Raw genomic sequence first — 25395 nt, forward strand, 5'->3', positions numbered from 1 at the left:
TTTGCTTTGCGAAATAATTTACACATTTGAAACTTGGAGATACGAGGTTTCTGCCCGACAGTGACAATTTACTTTGTAGGCCGCCCAGCCCCCAAAATGGAACGAAGGCCGACATTTTATTTTTAATTTTTTCCTAATGGCCGGCCTGGACCGGCCGGGAATGAACCGGCCGTTCGGGAGTTGTCCCGCTTTTCCTTATGACCAGCACGTCCCTGATCCAACGCTACTGGATGCTGCTAAAACAAAACATTTATTTTGATTTATTGTTTTTTTTGTTGTTATAATTTATCGTGATCTGTTTTCACATTCTGTCCATCCACCCCTTTCTTGTCTCTCAGCCCAGGCTAAATTGGCTATTTTTTGCGTGGATATTTCTGGGCAATGCCGTAGGGCACGTGGGCAGCGATGGTGCCCATCTCTGCTGCTCCCTCCACATGGAACATCTGGTCATCAAAATAGATGTGGGGTCTGATCTTCTCCAGCATGGGGCCCTTCGGGGCCCCGGCCAGGAACAGGGCCTCGTCTATCTCCAGGCCCCAGGCTCTGAGCGTCTTCAGGGCCCGGATCCCAGAGCTGGCTGCACTGCGGGCCGTTACCAAGAAGGTCCGTATGGGGCAGTCCAGGCGGTGTCCCTTCGCGTAGAACTTCTTCTGGAGCTTTCCCAGTGTCTCTAGGAAGCCCTTCAGAGGACCCTGCAAGAGTGGCATATAGGACAGTGGTTTTCAGCCTTTTTCATATCAGGGCCGGGCTACTACACCAAGCCTTTTCACGTGCGTCAGTGCGTACGCGGGGCGTGCAGCCGTGCACGCGTATGCGCATTTTGGAAAGATCCAATATATATCAATGATATCTGCTACACAAGGTTCACGGATAGCGTGAGCCCCGGATACGCATGCTGTAAAAATACAAATAGGATCGGTTCTATTTTGTACGCGTGCATATGCGTTTTGTACACAAACTCCCTGATCTCCCGCATATACTCCCTCCTTGGCGTATGTAGCCAGGGGCTTTTTGCACCCGCACAGACAGCGCACACGTGCGTGAGCGTTTTCTGGTGTAGCCCGGCCGTCAAGGTCCATTATTTATTCGGCATTTGAGCCACCGACCACCGTTTGAAGAGATTTAGCTTCTCAGACCCAAAACCTTTTTGTTATCGTTGTATTTCTGGCAAAAGAAATATATACTGTATATATTGATCACTTATTTTTTATGTCTGTGGCAAAAATAAATCACAAGCTGGCATGGTGATGACCCCTGATGACCTCTACTCGTTATTTCTGCTACTTTAAGCTAGCCTTTAACAACTCTGAAAAGATTTCTCAATCGTAATAAAATCAAGACGAGTCGTTGCGCGCTCCCGTGATTCAGTCGTTACTCCATTTTTAGATGTGAGGTAGTGGTCTGACTAGATTTATACCCCGACTTGAGACCCCCATTCTGTTACGAGAATATCAAACTGGTTTGATATTTTCAGCAATTACATAAGAATCAACTTAAACTGAGAAAAGTTTGATACACCCATTTATCAGGTTTGTATAGCTTTTGCCCTGTCTAATTGGGGGCCCTGCTTTCAGGAGGAAACAAAAAATACACAGGAAAGACATATTATTATAACCACACAGTGGGGGTCTATTAGAGTAATGTTAACTCCATAGACACATACAAAATAGAAAAAGTACAAAACTATGGCACCACCTTTTTAACCTGAATATGGCATATGCAGCATATATTCTGCCTATACTCTGCCTTTTCATGTCACACACCCCCTACCTAGAGGGCACCTTTGCACCGCAAGGGGGTGCACACACCACAGTCCCTGGACTACACGTTATTATCACTCTCAAATGGTACTACTGTGTAGTGACGAGTTTGAATATCTGACCATGTGTCACACGTCTGACACGGTGGAACCCTGTTGCGTCGTTTTACAACGCCCACGGGAGACCTAGCCTAGCGCAGCTACACTCTAACCACCCATGTTAACACAAGGGAGAAAGAGTCTAGACTAGAGCATGGGTCTTCAACAGGGGGTCCGGGACCCCTAGGGGGTCAAATCTTTGAGTGATAGAAAGTTTTTTTCTCCCTTTTTTATATTTACCTTTTTATATTACCCTAGCGTTTTTTGCCACTCAGTAGCGTTCCCGAATAACTTCCGTGTATGATGATGATGTCACGCGCATACGCTCTATCGACTGATGAGTCTGTTAAAAACACTTCAAACACGGCAGGTGCAATGTCAAAAGTTGAATTGAGATTTGAGCGAGTGGGACCGTGCCAAGCAATGCAACATCCGCTTCTGCCCTCTCAGCACCGACGGTTGCATACATGTAACGCGCCGACGGGGCATCCTGCTCGTCTGTTGAAACATCAAATCCATCCCAAATTGGGACTAATCCTCACCCGTTTGACACATTAAATTTAGAGAACATTTGAACTAAAGGGCATAATGTAAAAAAAAAAAGCTTTACATGAAATATTGATTGACAAGCGCTTGATAGATTTGACACTGAAAATAGCATATGTACAATCTAACAATGCATCACACTGCAACACATTATGAGCTTGTATATTGTCTATTTTCAGTGTACGACACCAGTGCACAATTAAGCATAAAGCATTAATGTTTGTTCAAAATGTCTTTTCTCATACATACATGATCCAGCAGGATGTCCTCATTCTCCCTCTCATGTTCAAAGAACTTGTCCAAGCCATGAGCCTTGAAGATGCGTTCTGATTCATCAGAGAAGAGCACGGCATCACCATCAAACGCCACCCGCAGCTGGGTCTCTGATACCGCTGACGATTTATTTGACATGAACATGGTGGCTGCTGCAATGCCTTCATTGAAAAGAGAGAGCGAGACATAGGAAAATAACTATTGCTGCAGTGCAAGAGCTAAAAGAAAGACAGACTACAAAATGACCTTTGTCAAGGTGGCAGCTTTTCTATGGCCATAGGTAACATTGTCTCCCTTTTAGCCAACATTAAACGATAAGCAGTTCTTCCTTGCACAAGGAAGGAACAACCTGTTTTGTTTTGTTGGTCTTGAATAAATTCAGAGGCTATTTGAACAGCAACCATTTTGGAGAGAAGTTGGGTCTCTTTTCACTTCCTTACTTACCAATACTAATGAAGGCTCTGTTCTGTTTGGGTCTCAAAGTGACCCCTTAAAAGGTGTGCAACTCTGAGAATGTACAAATGGAACCAAATGGACCCACTGTGCTACATGACATGGAACAGAGCAGAGTATCATTGGTAACACCTTTGAAGGAAGTGAGAAGAGACTCAACTTCTCTCCAAAATGGCTGCTGTGCATATACTGTAGCCTATTCAGAACAGCTTGAAATCCTGCTATTAAACAGACAAACAAACGGACAGGCGGGGGGTAAAGACATTACCTCCAGGCTGCTATAGGGAGAGGTAGTTGACGCGTGCTACAGAATTGCGTCCGGCTATATTAGTCAAATTTGCATTTTTTGCTGCTGCATTACTATGCAAAGCTTGTACACAGCCTGGGGGATTGCCAGACATAATGACACATGCTGACATTAGTGCCAGCCAGGTATCAGGAGACAGGTGTAAGAAGAAAGTAATACATATTGTCATGTACAGTACATCTGATGTTGTGGCAACAATAAGGAACAGGGACAGACATAATGATATGTGCTGTGTAATCTAGTACAGTAATAGTATTTTAATATAAAGATCATGATTGAATGTCACAAGATGTTTATGTAAGAATTATATTGGGATTTAAGATGGGGCCAGAGGTAGATCGATAGATATGCCCACATCCATAAATAAGGATAAGAATAAAACAAGTGGTTCTGTATGCCTATTGGGTACCTGCAAACATGTCATGTACAAAATAATCAGTCAGCAAAGAAAGTCCAAAAGTATTAAATGACAATCTAATGTCAAGAGTTGAGATGAGACCATGTATCACACATCGCTACACTTATGCTCTGTAAGACCTAACCTCTGCATAGTATAAATAAAGCCATGCTTGACTGAGTAATATCTATCGTCTCACGTCTTTGATCATTTCTCTGAAACCAAGACCCAGACCACAGAATTTTACTACAATAATAAGGATATAATGACAGATTCTCATGAATAACCTTTCACAGCTTTAGCACCGTGCAGCATACAAGTTTTGCAACCTTCAGTCTACTTTAACTATTAATAGATCCATTATAAAAAAAAGACCTTTCAAGTAAAATGTCAGGAACAGTTCACCTTCTGTGTGTGTGTGTGTGTGTGTGTGTGTGTGTGTGTGTGTGTGTGTGTGTGTGTGTGTGTGTGTGTGTGTGTACTGTTACTATAAGTCATGACATTCAACTAATGTGACGCATGTCCTTGAAGTGCCTACTGTATACTGCAGCATACGTCAATCATTTCCCTCCAATTAGTCAAACAGGATGGAACCACTTTCTGAATGTCAGGAATACAAGGCTGAATGACACTACAGTTGCATTTTCTTAACCTGGGTGTGAAGTATTGTAAAGTGTCTGCTTGTGCTTTTGCACATGTGTAAAAATACTATTATTTATACTAGTATTTTTGCGCAACTGCCACACAGTATAAAGGCCTGCTGAATGTTAATGTTATTCTGAGAGTGTACACATGGTTCCATTTGTACGTTTGTACACTCTCGGTGTGTTAACCATCTGAACCGCAGGATACAGATTCTGAGGGAAACCTTCGCAGAAAATAGCAGATCTGTCTATAAGCTTCTAGATCTGCTATTTTCAGAGCTAAGATATTTAATGTAGGGAAAAAAAGACTCATATAGCATAGAGCCCTGATGGACTCCACTCAATGGGGTTCAAGTGGTTAAATTAAAGGTCCAAGCTATTAATTTGGTGATGCCTCATTCATAAACGTTGATGCTTTTAATTCATCTCGAAAAATCGACCTTGTTTTGAAAGATATAAAGTGGCTTTGTTTCCAGAGAGGTAATATCAGTGTTAAATGTTCCTGGTGTGTGAGGAAGGATGCTTACCTTCTGACAGTGCCTCCCTAACCTTCTCAGCGTCAGCGGACAGGTAGAGGTCGGTCCGCCAAGCCTTCAGGTAGCCAATAGGATTGGTTCCTCCGGTCATGCAGAACCTCTCGATGAACAGGTCTGAGAACACACGTCATAATGGGGTTATTTAGTCCTTCTGTTAAACGTAATGTCATTTCCGTGAAGTGCCTTTGTTTTTGGTATATACCGGTAGGGACATAAAATTACAGGCAGCCCTAAGTGAGATAACTTCTAGATAACAGCATATCTCCACCAGGCTAGGCTGCCGAGGGGCAAAAAAACATAATCTCTGCTCTCTAATGGGAGCATCAGAACTTGAATTAGCATTGTGAAATAGTTTAGTTGTGCATCTGGTGAGCTTAAGCCCAATGCTGGCAACTGGCTTACTGTTCCTAATCATTTAAGATCTTGAATATTTTCCTTTCCGTTAATAGGGAATGCGGTAGTGTGGGAGTGGACTTGTTGAGTGGGACACTTCTCACCATTGATGTCTGTGTCTTTTCCCTCCGCCAATGTTTTCTCGTCATTTATCATTACATGATCCACTTATAGATCTATTTATTTATTTACATGAAGGATCTGAAGCAAAGCAACAGGAAGTGGACACAGTGAGTGAGACGCAGCACGGTGCGCCATTAACATCAAAGAATGGATTCCCATTGCCCCATTGCTCTGAGTGGGAGCATCTACAGTAGAGTCTTCTAGACTTTTAAAAACAAGACGTGTCCCCTTCTGGTGTCATGTAGTGTAAAGGACCTAGTGACCATGAACCCATTGGTTTGTGGAGTCTTGTATATGAAGCCTCGAGTTCTGCATTTTGACCATGGCCTTCTTGGATTTGACGGTCGGTGTTGCGCAGTAACTAGTTTCTAGTAATACTGTAATATATATACATATATAATATGTAATATTATTACTTTACCCAGTAACAACTAACGGTAAAACAGTAATATCATACCATATTTCTTTGTATGTAAAAGATAGTTTAAAATATGACTCTGGTTTTGTCGGCTGTCTTTTGAAAACATATAGTTTAAAAGATCAAGAGAGATTGCTGCTATATTTTATAGCCATTTTGGCTCATTTGTGACTCTTATTTTGATTATTATTCCAAAAAAATGACGGTCATCATAATGTTATTTTGAAGCCAGGAGTGACCATTTGGATGAGGGTGGAGCTGGAGATACGCATTGATTTATTGTTCTAGTTTTATTCTATTTTTTTCTGTGAATATGAAGTGAAGATGTTTGCATTGGCAGAAGGGGGGTAGGAGCTATTATGTTTTACACTTCATCCTACTCCTTTTCGGATATTGTTTTAGTTTTTTTTTTATTAATGTTCAAAATAAGCTCATTCATTCATTCATTCATTAATTCATTCATTCATATCCTGATCATCGTGCTAGCTAGAAACCTGTCAATCACAATGTAGCCACCCCCGGCCTAAAGCATCATCCATTTGACTATAAACGGGACCATGATTTACTAAATGGACATCATATGCTATATTGAAGAAGACTTGAAACTAGAGATTGAGTACATAAACTCATTAGGAAAATGTTTGACTTCTGTACAACTTGGCTTCATTTCACAACTAGTGCAGTTGTCTCCTGCTAACCGTGACGAGAGAATGCACTGTCTTACGCACATGGCTTCATAATACAGAGCAGGAGCTTCTAGCTGGAAAGCAACGTGTATATTCTACAGTTACAGCACTGCCCCGTTGCTCTGGGTGTGAGGTAACACCATCCCTGGCCTGCAATGTGTCAGTTCAGTCAAGGAAGCAGACTTTACAGCATGAATTTACAAGCACACACACATACACACACACACACACACACACACACACACACACACACACACACACACACACACACACACACACACACACACACACACACACACACACACACACACACACACACACGTGCAAACACCCTTGTATCATAATGCCCTATTGTCAAGCATGTATATAGCATACTCCATTCCAGCTCACCTGTTGATTCATTTATTACATTATGCTACTTACTCACCGACCAAAGTCTACGCACACGCCTTCAGCAAATTGCCATAAAAGCAGTTTGCCGAAACCAAACCTACTGTACTGTATGATGCCACGCCATAATCATCAATAAACCTGTTATATCAATACATGAGTTGAACCTGACTGAAGTCACGTCGTTGATACAAACATTCATACACTAAAGTCAGTGAGACAGATAAAGGTCATTTGGCATTCATGTGGCTATGCATCATGAAATGACTGCATTTTACCACATAGAGATGTAGACCATCTTTGCAAGCTTCACAAATTAACAGACTTTAATCGAAAAAATACCTACAGTATGGAGGGAATCTGATGAGTGTCACCTTTGCTGTTACTTTCCACTGTGTTTGTATCGTTCCAATGCACCATTTACCACACATACTGTACCACATACCATTTGGGTTGTTGCGTTCCAAAAGAGGCGACGATTAACAGGAAAGTTCCTGAACTACGACACCTACAGGAATCTTGGTGTATTATCTTTTTCAAGTCAAAAGGCAACAGAATATATAAAGAGAAAAAAAGCCTGCCATGGCTCACAGGAGTGGAGTTTTCAATTTTAACATTTTAATACACGTCTAAAGGACCAGGACAAAGACTGTTATGATTGGTAAAAACAGCATGTTATGATTGCTTTAATAAGCCGGCCTTCTCATGAAATCATTGAACAAGTCTCAGAGATGTTTACAATGCCTACGTGCATATTTAAACGTAAGTCTCAGGTTATCGTCTCTTTCTGTGCGAGACACCCTATATACCCCCCATGTTGTTCTACTGTTTGCTTTCACTGCAGCGCTCCCAACCCAATAACATTGTTTTTGCTTATTTTGGTTGTGCAGGAAAGGTCAGTGGTACGAGGAGGGCTTCTTGTGTTTCACACAGAGAGCCACTAGAGAGATCAGACACGGAAGCATCAGCATCTGGAGCGACTTGCATTGCTTTGATTCCCGCTCTACCACATGTTTATTTTTTTAATAACAACCAACTTCAAGCCTTTTTGAATTAATCTCCTGTCCCACAGGGACCCTGCCAGAGGATCTGCTTGACCATTTTAACCCATTTGAACTCATTATGACGCAATATTGTATGCTTTAAATATAAAAAATAGCAGATGTACAAGCTCACAGCGCGGCACCGAGTGCCGCGCTGCGAGCTTGTAGATTTGCTATTTTAGGAAAAATCGTGAAAATTTGAATTTTGACCTGATTCTATAAGTGTCTTTTGAATCCTTCTAAGATTTTTGGAAAAAACCTATGTTTCTATGTCAGCAATCTGGCCAGCCATCGTCAAAGAAAAGGTCCTTTTCACTTAACTGGAGCTCAGTTAGTCTATTCTTGAGAGACTACTATGTTAGTGGTGCTCAAACCTTTTCATGTGAAGGACCCCCAAAATGATATTTATTTGGCCACGGACCCCCATTTCAAAATATCTAGTTCCAGGGACCACCCAGAAGCAAAATTTGAGTTACAAACGTTCGCTTTGAAAATACATATATTCAAAGATTTGCACACATTTTCATGACTTTTTCAAAAATAGCAGATCTACAAGCTCGCAGCGCGGCACCGTATATCTGCTACTTTTCACTGGTTAAAGCATTCAATAATTCTAGGCCTAAATGGGTTAAACCATCCAGGGGCCGAGCAGGAAGTGGCTAGTCTGTGATAAAGATGACATTTTGTGGAAGGTTTTATGGGAAGGATCTGGCAGTCAGCTGTTCATACACTTCGTTGTTTGCATTGCGACAGAGCTTATGTCAGTGTGTTTTAGGTTATCCTTGGTGTTTCCCCATATTTTGGTTTTTCAGGAATCAACTTGACTACTGTGAACTCGTTATTTCCCAGACTGTCGTAGAAATCAATCAACCACCTAAACTCCACGCTCCCAGAGTCAAGTATATTGAAAGCAGTGGTGGAAAAAGTACTCAAATGTTTTACTTAAGTAAAAGTATCAATACTGCAATGTAGAAATACTCTGTTACAAGCAGTAGAAGTAGAAGTACGGAATTCAAAAATAAAGTAAAATATGAAGGTATTGGCATCAATAAGTACTTAAAGTACCAAAAGCCCTGAGGCGTCTTACTAGTAATATCATAATTTATATCTGCAAAGTAACTATAACTAAAGAGAAAGAAGATAGCAGGGGTGCTACTGGTATCCCTCAAACCACCGGTGCTCATGAAAGGGAACACAATGAGCAAAAGAGGACAAAATGTGCCACAGAGGCACAAAAATCCAGGTCCAGGCACTCAGGTGGATTTAGTAATAAAAGGCTTTTATTTATTAATGGGCTAGAACATAACGCACACCAACACGTTTCGGAAGGCGTTTGCCTTCTAAACTAGCCCATTCATAAATAAAGGCCTTTTATTACTAAATCCACCTGAGTGCCTGGACCTGGATTTTTGTGCCTCTGTGGCACATTTTGTCCTCTTTTGCTAACTATAACTAAAGTTCAAATAAATGTAGTGGAGTAAAAGTACAATATTTGGATCTGAGATGTAGTGGAGTAGAAGTAAAGGTATTGAAATTGGAAATACTCAAGTAAAGTTGAAATACCTCAAAGTACATTACTTAAGTGAATGTACTTACACACCACTGATTGAAAGACAGGAACATCATGTAAATGAGACCAATTAAGGTTACATGGAAAGTGGACCTGGTCAAATACTAGATACATTATTGGCTGCATATGGGAGAGCATAATCACGCGTGCATGCATGTGCATAGTATGTTTTGCCAGACTCACTATGGTGGTTGATGGTGTTGATGAGTCGTATCCCGACGTGTGCGTGATTGTAGGTCACCAGAACAATATCGAACAGCTCTTCGCTCTCCGGGTACAGCTCCCTCAGGCGAGTGTTCACGGCCTCCAGAGCCTGTTGGGAGGCAACAAGGAAGTATGAGCAGTCACCTCAGATGACAGCTCGGGACACTGGCCATGAGCCAATACAATATGTATGTGACAACAACAGGACGCCCGTCAGCCGGGAGTCAGGGAAGTGAATTGCTTCTGTGATTCCGCAGGGATCGCAGAAGTGGGACAACTGGAATTGTTTCCATTACATTTCAATCAATTTGTGCGTGTGTGCGTGCGTGCGAGCCAGTGTGTGTGTACTTTCAGCTATATTTTCGTCCATGCCTTACCCCTTTATATCTCTAAACTTCTTTGCCTTTTTTTACAATTTTGAATTACATTTTAAAATACCGGTACTTCAAATAGACAGTCTACATCGACACGTTGTGAGCTTGTAGATCAGCTATTTGATCAATTTAAAGTTATACCATGTAACCTTTTTTATAAAACAAATCTTAAAATTGTCCTAACTATTAAATCGCTAAAGTTTTAGAACACCCACTCCGTTATTTTCAGCTTCTAAAGCCTTCTCTTTATATGTTTTTTATGATCCTGGCCGGGGACCGGATTTCGCTGCAAAATTACGTCATCTGCATCATCTGTATACGTTGTGTATATGTTACAGTATGTTCAAGAAACCAGTAAAAGTTGTCAAGGAGCACTCGTTTTGACGTTCACCACACACTAATCACCACCAGATGGCGACGTCAGCCACTGCTCTGCCATTCACCAGAGTGTATATAAGAGAGTTACGTCACGCTTTGAACTCGCCGCAGACCGGAAGTGTTTACTCTTTATTTACTAGCCTAGCCTAGCCTAGCCTAGCCTAGCCTAGCCATTAGCTCCATTGTAGTCACTTGGACAGGGCGTTTAACGTGCGCTTGCCCAGGCCTTACGGCCTGGGCATAAATATAACGATTGCATTCACCACGGCTTCGTAACTCGCGCGGCGCTCCGCCGGCCGCGCGGCCCTGGCCCGCTCTTCGCGGCCACTCGCGCCTGCGGCGCTCGGGGGCGAAGAGCAGGACCAAGGTCCGCTGGCCTTCGCGCCGCTTGGGGCTTCGTGGACCCAGGGGGGCCTCGTAACTCGTTTGGGCTTCGTGGATACAGGGGGGCTTCGGTAGCCGCTCGCAGTGTCGTGGACAATAGAGCGGCGCACCGCCTGGAGTACGTTGTTATGGCGACCGCTTGCTCCGCCCCGTGCCGCACCACGAGTGCTCCGCGTCTCGAATGTGCTGTTTCTCTAATATACTATGACATATACGTTCACAATCACATCGCGGATCATACACACATGATACACTACCGGCCAATCACAGCGTATCTGCCGTCTCTTCAGGAAGTAGCCACCCTCAGCTACAGTATTTACGATGGTGAAGGATTCTTAACCTCTTAATCCCCAAATCCTGGCCAGAAAATTACGTTCTACCCCTCCACGGATTCGTATCGGTCGCGGTGGTTTGCGGCGCCGCTCCGGTGGTCCGCGATAACTCCGGGCGACCACTAGTTTAGCAACTTACACAGTATAGCTTTAAAAATGTTTTTAAAAATAGTTTAAAAAAGGTTTAGGGATAACATAAGGCATGGGCAACAACAGGGCCCTTTTGTGTGTGAGTTTGTAGAAGAATGCATTTGTACACAGGAAACACTCAGAGAGGGCATGTCTGAGACCTTGACAAATGGGAAAGCAGGTCCCGGGGCGAAGGGCTCGTTCTCGTGTTCCACTTGGTATTGTAAGTACTCTTCCACGCCTTTCTCCTCATACACGCGCTGCTCGCGCTCCGTGCGGAAAAGGACCCGCGTGGACACGGCAATGGTCACTGCATTCTCTGGTTTGGGCTGGAGAGGAGAGGAGAGGAGAAAGAAATCATATGAATCAAAGTGGGAAAGAATGGTGTCACTCCTTGCTAATACTGTAGTTCAAGGGTCTTCAACGTTTTTTTTCCCCTCTACAACCAACCTCTTTGCCGAAAATAATATTTATATTTTTGGCTAAAGTTCTCAGAATATTGATGTTAGGGTTCAAGTGGTTAATATAAAAAAGGAGAAAAAAAGGTTTCTATCACACAAAGATTTGGAGGACCCCCTGTAGTAACTCTGAGGACCCCCTAGGGGTCCCGGACCCCCTGTTGAAGACCCCTGCTGTAGTTCAATTGACTTCATGTCATTTTGACATCCTAAATTGACACTGAATGGAGTGATGCTGGGAGATTAAACATGAGCGATAGCGAAAGTAAGCATGGGTGCAAGCCAGGCAAGTTAGCGCCATTGCTTCTTTGCCTGTTCCATTTCACTGTGTGCACATGCTACAGTGGGGTTTTTAGGAGACTCGTTCTGTGTGGCATGCATTGTCTGCATCTCCTACAGTACGTGCAAAAACTCATCTATCCATTTCTAATCATTTTTGGCTTCATGCCAGTGTTTGTTGTCATTTTATCTTGTACAGTAACTAGATACAGTACACTATCCAATACAGTGAAGGAGCCTATCACTAGCAGAATGACATCATGTCTTGAGCCCATGCCAGATTTTTGAGTCCAGTGCAATAGCTATTTTGGAGAGTCCTAGACCACTGCATGCTTTTGCATGCTCATAATATATTTACATTAGATGTCGAGTAAGAAACAAAAATGGGTCCCACCCTTTTTTACAGTACACTAATAAGACAAAATAAGACATAATAAAGCCATAATTAAGAAATAATGTGTTGGTAATTAGAACTTATAATGTTTTATTAGACAATAACAAAGACAGAATAAGACAGAATAAAGCCACAATAAGGATGATGTTTTATTACCCCTTGAATGAAACGTAACATATCAGGGTCCCAAAAAACTCTAATAAGTCCTATAAGACCAATCAGGGTCTTAACAAAGTCTACTTATTTAACATTAGGCTTCATTAGAAAATAATGTGCTCTAATTACAAACAAATTAGCACTCATTATCACAGAATTGTACTGTAAAAACTAATCAACGACAAGGTAATTAGAACTTATCATTTTTATTAGACAGAAACAAAGACAGAATAAAGCCATAATAAGGATGGTGTTATTAACCCTTGAATGAAACGTAACAAATCAGGGTCATAACAAACTCTTCTTATTTAACATTAGGCTTCATTACAAAATAATGTGCTCTAATTACAAACAAATTAGCACTCATTATCACAGAATTGTACTGTAAAAACTAATCAACGACAAGGTAATTAGAATTTATTAGACAGAAACAAGACAGAATAAGACAGAATAAGGATGATGTTATTACCACTCAAATTAAACATAATAAATCAAGGTCCTAACAAACTCTTCTTATTTAACATTAGGCTTCATTACAAAATAATGTGCTCTAATTACAAACAAATTAGCACTCATTATCACAGAATTGTACTGTAAAAACGAATCAACGACAAGGTAATTAGAATTTATTAGACAGAAACAAGACAGAATAAGACAGAATAAGGATGATGTTATTATATGAACAATGGCCGAACTCTCCACCAGGGGGAGCTCCTGAGCACATTGTTCCCTGCCTGCTGCAGAAGAAGAGAGGAGGAAGCCAGCAGCAGAGCAGAGAGCTCCATATGTTTTTCTAAGAGAGTGTTTTGACACATGTTCCAAAGCTTTAAAAGCTGATTCTGAGGCAACTAAATGTGATTAACCTTACAGACATTGAGTAAATGATTTTCTATGTTACTGTATGCTGCCAGATGACCTGAGAGTACCGTTTCCTTTTCTTTTGATGAATAATCTCTGGTGAGTGTAATTGTCTTTTGCGTGCCTTTCTTAACAAGGGTGCTAAGCTAACTGTTAGCATGAAGCTGCATACTAACAGTTAGCTTAGCACCCTTGTTAACTGTTCTGCTGCCCTTGACGACGCTCACCGTCAGTGAAAGGGTTAATACCATGGCGCCGTTGACGGCGAGGACTGTCAATCTTACTGTATATACAGTAAAGATATTATTACTTACTGTACGTCGCTCCGGTCCCGCCCGCATCGGTAATGTCCGCGATTTGTTTACAACGCACGTCTCCAAAAGGGACATTCTTATACAAAGGATGGTCTCCACTCTCCATACTTGTACACAAAAGCTGGGCGCAGCCATGTTCTCTTCTGGGCTCACACTGTCATGTGACTAGATGACGTAATCGTTGCCGTCAAGTGATAATCCAAAAAAACAAAAACAACCCCCTTCCGGCCCTTCAAAATAATAGCGGCGGCCTATGGAGGAAACGGCGTGGCACCGAGGCACCAAGCAAACCTTCAGATTAAGAGGCAGTAGTTGTGTTAAGAAAGACACACTCACCAGAGATTCTTCATCAAAAGAAAAGGAAACGGTACTCTCAGGTCATCTGGCAGCATACAGTAACATAGAAAATCATTTACTCAATGTCTGTAAGGTTAATCACATTTAGTTGCCTCAGAATCAGCTTTTAAAGAACATGTGTCAAAACACTCTCTTAGAAAAACATATGGAGCTATCTGCTCTGCTGCTGGCTTCCTCCTCTCTTCTTCTGCAGCAGGCAGGGAAAAAATGTGCTCAGGAGTTCCCCCTGGTGGAGAGTTCGGCCATTGTTCATATAATAACATCATCCTTATTCGGTCTTATTCTGTCTTGTTTCTGTCTAATAAATTCTAATTACCTTGTTGTTGATTAGTTTTTACAGTACAATTCTGTGATAATGAGTGCTAATTTGTTTGTAATTAGAGCACATTATTTTGTAATGAAGCCTAATGTTAAATAAGAAGAGTTTGTTAGGACCTTGATTTATTACGTTTCATTTGAGTGGTAATAACATCATCCTTATTCTGTCTTGTTTCTGTCTAATAAATTCTAATTACCTTGTCGTTGATTAGTTTTTACAGTACAATTCTGTGATAATGAGTGCTAATTTGTTTGTAATTAGAGCACATTATTTTGTAATGAAGCCTAATGTTAAATAAGAAGAGTTTGTTATGACCCTGATTTGTTACGTTTCATTCAAGGGTTAATAACACCACCCTTATTATGGCTTTATTCTGTCTTTGTTTCTGTCTAATAAAAATGATAAGTTCTAATTACCTTGTCGTTGATTCGTTTTTACAGTACAATTCTGTGATAATGAGTGCTAATTTGTTTGTAATTAGAGCACATTATTTTCTAATGAAGCCTAATGTTAAATAAGTAGACTTTGTTAGGACCCTGATTGGTCTTATAGGACTTATTAGAGTTTGTTGGGACCCTGATATGTTACGTTTCATTCAAGGGGTAATAAAACATCATCCTTATTGTGGCTTTATTCTGTCTTATTCTGTCTTTGTTCTTGTCTAATAAAACATTATAAGTTCTAATTACCAACACATTATTTCTTAATTATGGCTTTATTATGTCTTATTTTGTCTTATTAGTGTACTGTAAAAAAGGGTGGGACCCAAAAATGTTCCCTTCTTCTTTAACACCTTAAGAGTTAAAACATTGGATAAAACGGTTTCTCTTCCCTTGCTGTTTTGCCATTGTTGGTGATACTATATTGAATTTACATTTACATTTAAGTTCATTTTCTTTCCTATATAAAAACACTCCTATGCAACATTCACATATCATATATCACGGTCATAGTGTTGTTCGCAATCACAAAATCTAATGTGTCTTTTGTTATTATCAATGCTAGTACAATGTCCGAAAGAGCCAAACAAAAACAAGTTTTACTCTTATGTATTATTCTGCAAGAAAGCTGGGCAGGGATAGAATACAGATAGAAAACAATAATATAATTATTTATAAAAAATATATATTTGAATAATAATAACTACATGTTTGTTTGTAGTGTTTAGAGCAGAGAGGGAAGCACGCACATCTCCAAAAATGTACAGGTGGCGAACCAAAGAATATACACACCATGGAAGAAGAGGAGATTCGCACACTGTTCCAGAGCTCCAGTAAATATTTTATTTGTATCCAAATTTGTATCCAAATAAAATATTTACTGGAGCTCTGGAACAGTGTGCGAACCTCCTCTTCTTCCATGTTTGTAGTGTTTACCCTCTTTCTAAGTAACGCAGCATGTTATAAAATGAAACTGCAGCACCTCTACCTGCATAGTGTAGATAGCTATACTCAGGTTTTGTGTGTGTGTGTGTGTGTGTGTACATGTGTTACTATTGTATACTTGTGAGGTCTGATAAAATTTGAGAAATATACATTGTAATGACATGTCCTGGTCCTCACAAGAGGACCACGGGGCGGAGGAGTTGAGGATGTGTGTTTCATCTCTTAATGTGTGAACACAACTGTGCTCCCTGAGGAATGAATTATTCAAAACAGTATAGTGTGTGTGTGTGTGTGTGTGTGTGTGTGTGTGTGTGTGTGTGCGTGTGCGTGTGCGTGTGCGTGCGTGCGTGCGTGCGTGCGTGCGTGTGTGTGTGTGTGTGTGTTGGCCATACTGACAGGGGGGCAGGGTAGGGGTGCATGCCAAGCAGGATAAGCCAGCGTTAAGTGTCCACATTGGGCAGCTGACTTAATGTAAGTTTAGTTTGGTGGGAGGGCATAGAGGGTCAAATTTAGAACACTGATGGAGTGTGTGTGTGTGTGCGCGTGCTGTGCATGTGTGCGCGTGTGTGCGTGAGTGAGACTGCACCGGCATACTGTATAAGTTTCAGCGCCCAGAGATTTTTAATGTCCATTATTATAAATCATACATTTATCCTCTTATTGCCCCCGATTTGACGCCTGCTGAACGAGTGTCAATATTTCATACTTTCATTCAGACAGTCAATCCTTGCTGAACGGGTACGTGTGCATCTACTGTACTGTATGTGCAACATGTATACGTGCGGTTGCTCATGCACACGTGTGTTCGGCTATAATAAACGCAGATGGCTGTGTAGTGTGTACTGTTCTGTAGGCTACTGTACTGTGGCTCAGTAACTATAGTAAATAGGCCATTGGCAGTCTCTTGCCCTGCACGATTGTCCTTGTAGTTGGCCCGGTTCCCGAATCACAACAGTTCTGCACTGGTTCCCATTTCCCACTGACATTTTACCTAATTTTACCTCTTCATCGTCAGAATAATATAGCTAAGAAGTTAATCGTTTCATTGTAGCCCTAGATTCAGTATATAAATGAATACTGGGGCAAATGCAATCATAGCATTTTCTGTGTGAGGTTTTTCCTTGTGCACAGACAATGGAACTCTTGATGAAATCATATTCATTTGTAATAATAATAATATTAATATGTTTGTTTAAAACATTTATAAAAGGTGTTTTACACAAAACAACATAAATAACAGTAGCAGGATAATATTATAATTTTAAAAAGATGTAATTGAATGTTAAAATGTTATAGCACATTACGCTATAGTTTGGCTTGTGTAAAAGCAAAATATTTGGCAAAATACAGTATTTTCTGGACTATAAGGCGCACCTGACTATAAGGCGCAGTGTCAATGAATGGTCTATTTTCAAACTGTTTTCATATATAAGGCGCACCTGACTATAAGGCGCACATAATAGACGCTACCGTTGCGTTAGGCATCCAACAGATGGAGCTGTGCTAAAGGGAATGTCAATGTCAATGAATGATCCATATATAAGGCGCACTGGACTATAAGGCGCACTGTAGTTTTTTGAGAAAATTAAAGGCTTTTAAGTGCGCCTTATAGTCCGGAAAATACGGTACCTATAAGCAGTAGTAGTGTCCAGGGTGTGTACAAACACAAGCTGACATATAAGAGTGTTTGTTGTTCCAAAACACAAATGAGACTACTTTTGTTTTCATAACACAGAGATAATGTCTTCATGCAGGTCATGAAAGGAAAACCATAATGATGAAATGAAACAAAGTACACTTGCAGCGATGTAAAAACAATGAAGTATAATTAAGTGGAGAATACAAAAATGACGCTGCACTCCACGATGCATTGATGAAACGATGGGTTAGTTGAGTGGCTGTGTCCACAGGCATGTGACACATCCATGACGGACAGGTGTTAATGAAGGGGTGAAACGTCAGAGGTCACAGCCATGGAAGCAACCTTTGACCCCCACATGGCATGTATACTTACAAAGAATATGCCTCCCTCCACCTTCCGGGCCCGTCTCCCTGTCACCTTGAGCAAAATGATAGTTCAAACTCACTTTTATTCACACAGCACTGTTTTTTCTTTTTTACAATGGACATTGGCACAGGACAGTTTACACAGCATCTGCATGCACACAATATGGTTAATTAGTATTTACATGTTCATAACCTAGGAGTAAGAACTTTGTACAAACCACCCTCAAGTGCTGTCAATGGACAAAAATATTCTCTTCTTGATAATTCCCTACACTTTCTGCTGTTTTGAATATGTTTGCTTTTTTATTTTATTATCCTCCCACATAAAGACCACCTTGAACCTTGAATGTAACCAGCAGTCTGGTTACATAAAATATGGTTTTACTTTGAAGTATTTTCAAATATCCCTGGGCACACATCATGTATGATCCATCACACAATAGTGATTAGAACATTATACATGATGCTCAGTGCCACAGCCTGGTAAATCTACTGTACTGTTTGAGACCTTTGGTGTAGCATATCCAATAGAGTCATTTTCCTCTATGAATAACATCTCTTAAGTCTTCAATGATCCGTGGTCACCTTTCAGCTCAGTGGATCAGAGGTTGTTTGACCACGGTTTGACCACGGACGAGCTGTTAATTGCCTCGTTTGACATTAAACACCTGAAGTATTTTAGTTGATGCTCTTATGCGGAGTAAAGGGTGCCTTGCTGAGAGACACATTGGCTGCTGCAGGGATCAAAGCAGTGATCTTTGGGACCTTGGGTAATCTCTCACTATCACATGTGTACTGTCACGGTCACCACTACTGTTCTCTGCAGCCACAGTGCTATATTAGAGTCTCTTACTAACAGTGACAGCCTGGGATGCAGAAACGTTTTCCGTTATATCTTATATTGTAATTTCACAGCCATTGTGTTATTCTGATACAACATGCCATCTTCGCTGAGTTCAGGCCTCAACATATTTTGAAATATGATCATTGATTTAATCTGCTTATGTCTTTCTCATTGTAGCCCATCATTTTCCTTAACACTACATAGATGAAATGTGTCGGGAAGCCATAAGGGAGCTCAGTGCTCTGACTGGGCATCGCTGCATGATATGGGAACATAAACATAGAAATCGTTATGACTGTGATGTAGGCCTATGATACGTTCTGAAATGTGTTGCTTGCAAAAGATTTCGTGACACCCCATAATGATAATTTCAATATAGTTGCAGTGGAAAAGGCCTTAAGATTCTGTCATTATCAGCTGACCTGCGACTGGGTAATTGTCGTAAACAAATCAGATCCCTGCAATTTTGTTGCTGCAACTTTTCTTTGTCGCAAAAAAAAATATCTGAACTAGGCTTAAGGCTTAGGCATATGGGCTATAAATGAACTGGGTTTTTGGCAACAGTTGACTGTGATGAGTTTCAGCAGTGTCTACTTCTTAAGTAACATTATAAAAGTCTTCCGTTGTGACACCCGTGGTTGACGTGTATTACCCAAAGCCATTCATATTCTTAATGACATTTCTGTGCATTTCACTGCCAAATGAGACGTGAGAAGAGACATACAGTAAGGTGTTTCTGAACCTCAGAAAGGGAAAGTGCAGAGGGATCAACAGTGGAAAGTGAGAGAGAGACAGAGACACAGAGAAAGGTTATATTAATAGATAGAGTGAAAGGCCAGCAGTGCGTGCATTCAGACACAGTGCCACAGGGACGTAAGGGTGAACAAAACAAAACAAAGCCTTGACAGGCAGGTTGACACACCGTTCTTACTGAGAATGGCATGAGAAAACGTTTTGTTTTAATTGCGATCGAAGGTCGCAGTTTACTATGAGAAACGTCACAGCTTGTCCGCGTGTAGACGTGGACACATTTTTACGGTCTATGGGTTTGCCGCTCTGACATCATGCTCTGATGTCACTGTGATGTCAGGGGAACCGCTCTACCAGAATGGGTTTGCTGCTCTGACATCACGCTCTGGCTTCACTGTGATGTCACACTAACAGAATCGTTTTATGCCCTTTAGGGCGAGGTCGCTTGTCGCCCTGAGGCGTCTTACTAGTTTATTGTACCTACTGCTGTGGATTTCTGCGGTAACGTTACTGTTACAGTGTAGAGCGCACCAAAGTCTGACATCACTGCTGCTACAGGGCGCTATACCCCTGGGTCACATTGTTATTTTTTGGCAAATCTTAGATGGCGTCATGTAATAACTGGAACCGGAAAAGGGTGTTCCGGGAATAAACAAACCACCCCAGCAATTTTACTCATATGGATATCTTTATATTACAAAAGAGTAAGTGATCTACTTCCGGGTCATGTATCGCTGGGTCATGTATCGCTAACTTAATACCAAACCACTTGGCCAAGATGTACTACATATGTACTAAATATAGCTTAAAAATTCAAACACCCATGTCACCTTTGCAAGATGTCGTTTCCAAACCTCTGTATACAGTTGTATTCGTTATTACCCTCATATTTTGCCTCTGTATAAAATAGCCTCAAGTCGACCCGGAAACAGTTAGCCAAATAGCTAATAGTTAGCTCACAACTTTCCACTTTTCTCTTTCACCTCAATCGCAGTAACATCCGTATACACCACGTCATCGCATCACCAATACTTTTTTCTTTTTTTTTTCCCCAATTTCTTTTTTTCTCAAAAAAACTTTATTCTCAAAAAACTATTTTTTCCTCAAAAAACAATTTTTTCTCAAAAAACTATTTTTTCTCAAAAAACTATTTTTTCTCAAAAACTATTTTTTCTCAAAAAACTATTTTTTCTCAAAAAACTATTTTTTTCAAAACTTTTTTTTTTCTTACCCATATTTGGCCATTACACACACCACACTGCCGCAACATGGCGGTGAGGGCCGCGCAGCGGCCTGAACTCTAGACTTTTGCGGCCCAAAGGGCCGCAAACTTCTAGTATGATACAAAGCATCAACTGACGGTGAAAAAGTACATACCTGACACAATTGCCAGGATGGTTTGTTTATAGAATTGCCTATGGGGATTCCAATACAAAAATAACACTGTGAGTGACCCAGGCAGGGGTTGTGGGAGTGAAGTCAGGACTTTGGTACAGATACTCTTGAGTCCTCCACAATAATATTGATAAGATAATGCATATTATGCATTATTTCCAGTGGGGCCAATTTGATTAAATATTATATTTACAGATTCTGGGTCATTATTTGGGCCCTTTATTACATCCACACTCAATGGCTTGGGTGTGATTTATAATTACCCAAGTCTGTTTATTTATGTGTCTGTCTGTTGGAGAACTGGCTACAATTAACCACCCTTAGCATGAGAGTTGGCTGTATCTGGATCTGCAGTATTGAGGTTTTAATTATTTTTAAAAAAGAGATCAAAATAGGCCAACGGTCGAGGTCAGAACAAAAGGTCAAAAACCCCTATGCTGATAATAACCATAACAGAGCATGTGGTTCCGCTGTAGCATCTAGTCGATTATTTATTGAATATAGAAGTAAAGGATTATTCAGTCTCATACTGTATCTCATCCAATATGAACTGAAGTGAGCTGAGACTTCTGGTGGTGAATGCTTAATGAGTGCACATTAAGCACATAAACCCCAGGGTTAAGTGACTGGGAAAGCCAGAGGTCCGATTCCCACTAACTAAGCTACGGCCGCCCCAAGCTTTTCTGTGTAGTTTTTGTGTGGTTACAAAGGGTGCACCAACGGATGGCTGGGGCCACTTGGCTTGGCAGAAGTGATTGGACTAATCCCAAACCCTCAGTCTAAAGGGTTGCTGGATCAAAGCCGTGGTATGAAAGCCCTCCATGCCAGCGTGTGAGATTTTAGGGGGGGTTTATGTAGTTGATGCTGATTGCTTTGTTAAAAATCAGAAAGGGAGAGAGAGATTGTTAGATAGAAGCTACAGTAGATATTCAATGATCTATTTATTACACCATGTTCTATGCAGTGTTTTTATTTCATTTTGTTATGGAAAAAAACGCACATCTAATGCTAAGATCCTCTAAATTATAATACTATAATCCTCTTCGTAGTGTAATGGATTACACTGTGACTGTAGCCTATGATAAACAGAATAATCCATGTGCTATAATATGTTCTATTCAGTATTAAGACTGTATTGCTGGTTGCTTTACAAAAAATGCAACACAAGCACATACTGTAAGCACATATAGCCTAAGCAGCAACGCACGCACGACACATGTACACACACACACACACACACACACAAGTACACCAAAACATGCATCTGCATGCACAGAGTTGCAGATCAAAGCTGGTCCACACACGTGTCTGTAGTGGTGCACTGTGTCAGTCTGGCTCTGGCTGGTGTCGAATGTTTCATTGCAGCTTTAGTGTTTTGACTGACAGGAGGTTAGAATCGCTGCTCTTTAACGTTGGATCTTAACGAGTCTGAAAATACACCAGTGCTGTGCCGCCCGCCACCCACCTACACTAATCCTGATCCAGCCAGAACAGATTAGTCAGCTTTTACCTTCAGCCCCCATACCTGCCCTTTAGCTTGCGTTTCTCTCTCTCTCTCCTCACTTAATCTCCATCCTCACTTTCCAACTAGATTTATGCTTATCTTTCCTTTTGTCCTACAGCTCCCCTAATGCAATCTGTCTTTTTCTTGGTAACTTAATCCCCAACCCCCCCACCCCCCACCAGCACCACCACCCCCCAGCCTGTCTCCCTGTTGCACCACCAGCACCACCACCCCCCAGCCTGTCTCCCTGTCCCGCTGTGCCCTGTCCAGTATGTAGATGCATGGTGATGGGGGCAGCTATAAACAGCATTTAAACCTCCCGGCCTGGAGGCATGTGGTCAGATGTGTGTGATCTGTCTTATCCCATGTCTTGTGTTGTCAGTGGTCACAATCCTTGGTTACAAGGTTACACTGGGGAAACAATGTTAGTAACCTTGCCTCTTAGCCTACGTTTCTCTCAATGTCTCTCAATCAGTCTGGTCAATAATCAGTGACTCCCTCTTTCTCTCATCAATATGTCTCGCTCGCGCTGTTATACACTCACACACTGTCCCTCCTGAGCTCACACACAGAAGACAGGGTTAAGCGATTAAAACTGGGATTGGTTTTCAAGATGGTCAAGGGGGCTCTTCACTCAATGCCCTCAATACCCTTATACCTATCCTGCCTAAGTACCTCACCAAAGTGAGTGACACCCACAGCCACCATACTAGAGGGAGCGACAACATCTCCAGGAGTGGCAAGCCGTCCGCACTTTGGCACTCGCCCTCTATCAACAACGAGCTGGTACCACCCACGCCTAGAGAACAAATATGATTAAATTATCTTTCTACTGCACTGCAACCAAAGTGTGGAATGCCCTGAAACCATCTCTTAAAAAAACTGAATCACTGGTTTCCCTCAAAACAGGTTATTTTCAAAAGATTTGTATCCACCTGTTTCCGCGAGAATTTACTGTAGCATTATCTGCAGGACACTTCTGGTTAACAGCAGACATACAAGCTCACGTCGCGTTGCAGATGCAACCATTGTGAGCTTGTAGATCACACTCGGCTGCGGCGAGTAAAACATTTGAGTACTTTTTCCACCACTGCCTGAAATCCATCTTTCAGGAGGCCAAAAGAGGAGGTAAAGTCACCTTTGCTATATAAGGTGATTCACTGCAGACAAAACATTTATAACAAAACATCATCAACAATTTATATTTGTTGATGATGTTATATTTTGGTGTTATTTTTATGCTACTGTATGTTGTTGAATTGAATACGTAGGACCACAAAGGAAACGTCCCCAGGACCATTTTGTTGACCTTGACCTTTTATCTCAAATGTCTGACTTTTCCTTAAAAGAAAATCTTAGTCACCATGATTGTATTACTGAGTCCGATTCTAAAAAAGCCTTCTAAATCCTGACCCAAGTTTTCTGAAACTTCAAATATTTATTCAAAAACTACAATATTACAATATATAAATCACAGATCAGAAATCTGCTTGTGAGGCCTTGTCTGTTTTGAGGAAGTCAAAACATCTTGCACAAAATAAATATGTTCAAATCGGCACTCCAGATCAGATCTTTGGACTGTCCAGATTGGAATCAGATTTCTTTTAATCAAGTCTGATGTCTGCATAAAACCCTCCAATCTGGATAAGAAATCAGATATGGGCTGGATTTGAGCTGCCACTCTGAACAAGGCCTAATAACCAACGTATTCGTTAATAAGTCCTTGCTGTCTTCCACTGACATACAATATTATGTTATCCTGTATAGCTTCTGTGTTTGTGTGTGTGCACACATGCCAGCATATGTGTATGCAGACTACGCACTGCATGGGCTTTCATTTGTCAGATAAAATAATCAAAGGTTGGGAACCACTCTGCTCTATCACGTTCGCAGACATTCCTCTCCTCAACATGACCCACATTGGAGCTACGTTTCCATCTGCACGTGGGCCATGTAAACATCTGAGACTCACTCAGTGATCTCATTCAGAAGGCTGGCTTAACACGGAGACAGTACACAGAGGATGAACAGAATAAGTGAGGAGAGGAGGAGAAATCTAAGGACAGGTCCCTTGGCTATATCGTCCTTGTCGGGTGGAAACCTTGTATGTCCAAAACCGTTTGTTTTGTATTTATCATTAAAAAAAAATATTTAAACTAGTGAAAACAGCCGATCTACAAGCACGGTGCGAGGCGTTGTGTGCTTGTAGATCTGCTGTTTTCACTACTTTTGTGCGACGGCCTTGTACGATGAAGCAGGGCTTTACTTTGCGAAAGAACATACACATTTGAAACTTGGAGATACCAGGTTTCCACCCGTTAACAACGGTATAGACCCCCCAGGGGTCTATACTAGGTCCCCTGGTATTTCCCTGCACACCAGATCTCTTCGCTGAAAATATTTTCACCAAAGGTTTCGCCCTCAGACTAGTTATGCTATATAGGGTTCAAGTGGATAACTATATTCAGAAAACAAGTGCACCAAACCAAAGGATGTGTAGATGAAACTGCATGCCCACAAGAGATTTATCGACGACAATCATTCTGACAAGTCTGACCTACCATTTTTGGTTTGACGGTGAGACCCAGATTGTCCTGGTCAAACTCGGCTTTCTCGTCCTCCCAGGGTCCTTTACTGTCTCCGTTGGAGGAAGGGGACACTTTGAGCTCCTGGACCTGCCCAGTCATCACCCGTACAGGGTCCAAACTCATCTTGACCATATAGAATCCCCACTGTGATCCAAGTTGCTGGTTTCTGTATTTCTACTATCTTCAACTCCTTGGTCTATAGTTTGAAGACCTGCACGTAGCCTACTCCACTCCAAAAAAAGAGCAAAAAAACGAAGGAAAGCAAAGAATATATAAAAAACGTGTTTGACGAGAGTATTGAAATGTCCAGCTATGGTCTCTGTCCTTCATGAAGATCCTCTCAGTCCCA

The 25395-nt window shown here is 41.3% G+C and overlaps 1 protein-coding gene across 2 annotated transcripts; it reads right to left on the minus strand.

Annotated features, from left to right (window-relative positions):
• Positions 1–353: 353 nt before the first annotated feature.
• Positions 354–25178, minus strand: nt5c1aa (5'-nucleotidase, cytosolic IAa; the record flags this gene model as incomplete). 2 transcript variants are annotated; one of them, XM_080734496.1, is made up of 7 exons in its annotated part: positions 354–692; positions 2654–2838; positions 5006–5128; positions 9821–9950; positions 11600–11767; positions 17973–18017; positions 25020–25178. In XM_080734496.1, the coding sequence occupies 7 exons, from the start codon at positions 25176–25178 to the stop codon at positions 354–356; spliced, it is 1149 nt and encodes a 382-aa protein (XP_080590622.1). The 2 variants fall into 2 exon arrangements, with proteins under 2 accessions (XP_080590622.1, XP_080590621.1); XM_080734495.1 differs by having other exon boundaries at positions 17973–18010; positions 24992–25178.
• Positions 25179–25395: the final 217 nt, after the last annotated feature.

This window comes from Nannobrachium achirus (assembly GCF_963921795.1).
Source record: "Nannobrachium achirus genome assembly, chromosome: 10".
Taxonomy (NCBI): Eukaryota; Metazoa; Chordata; class Actinopteri; order Myctophiformes; family Myctophidae; genus Nannobrachium; species Nannobrachium achirus.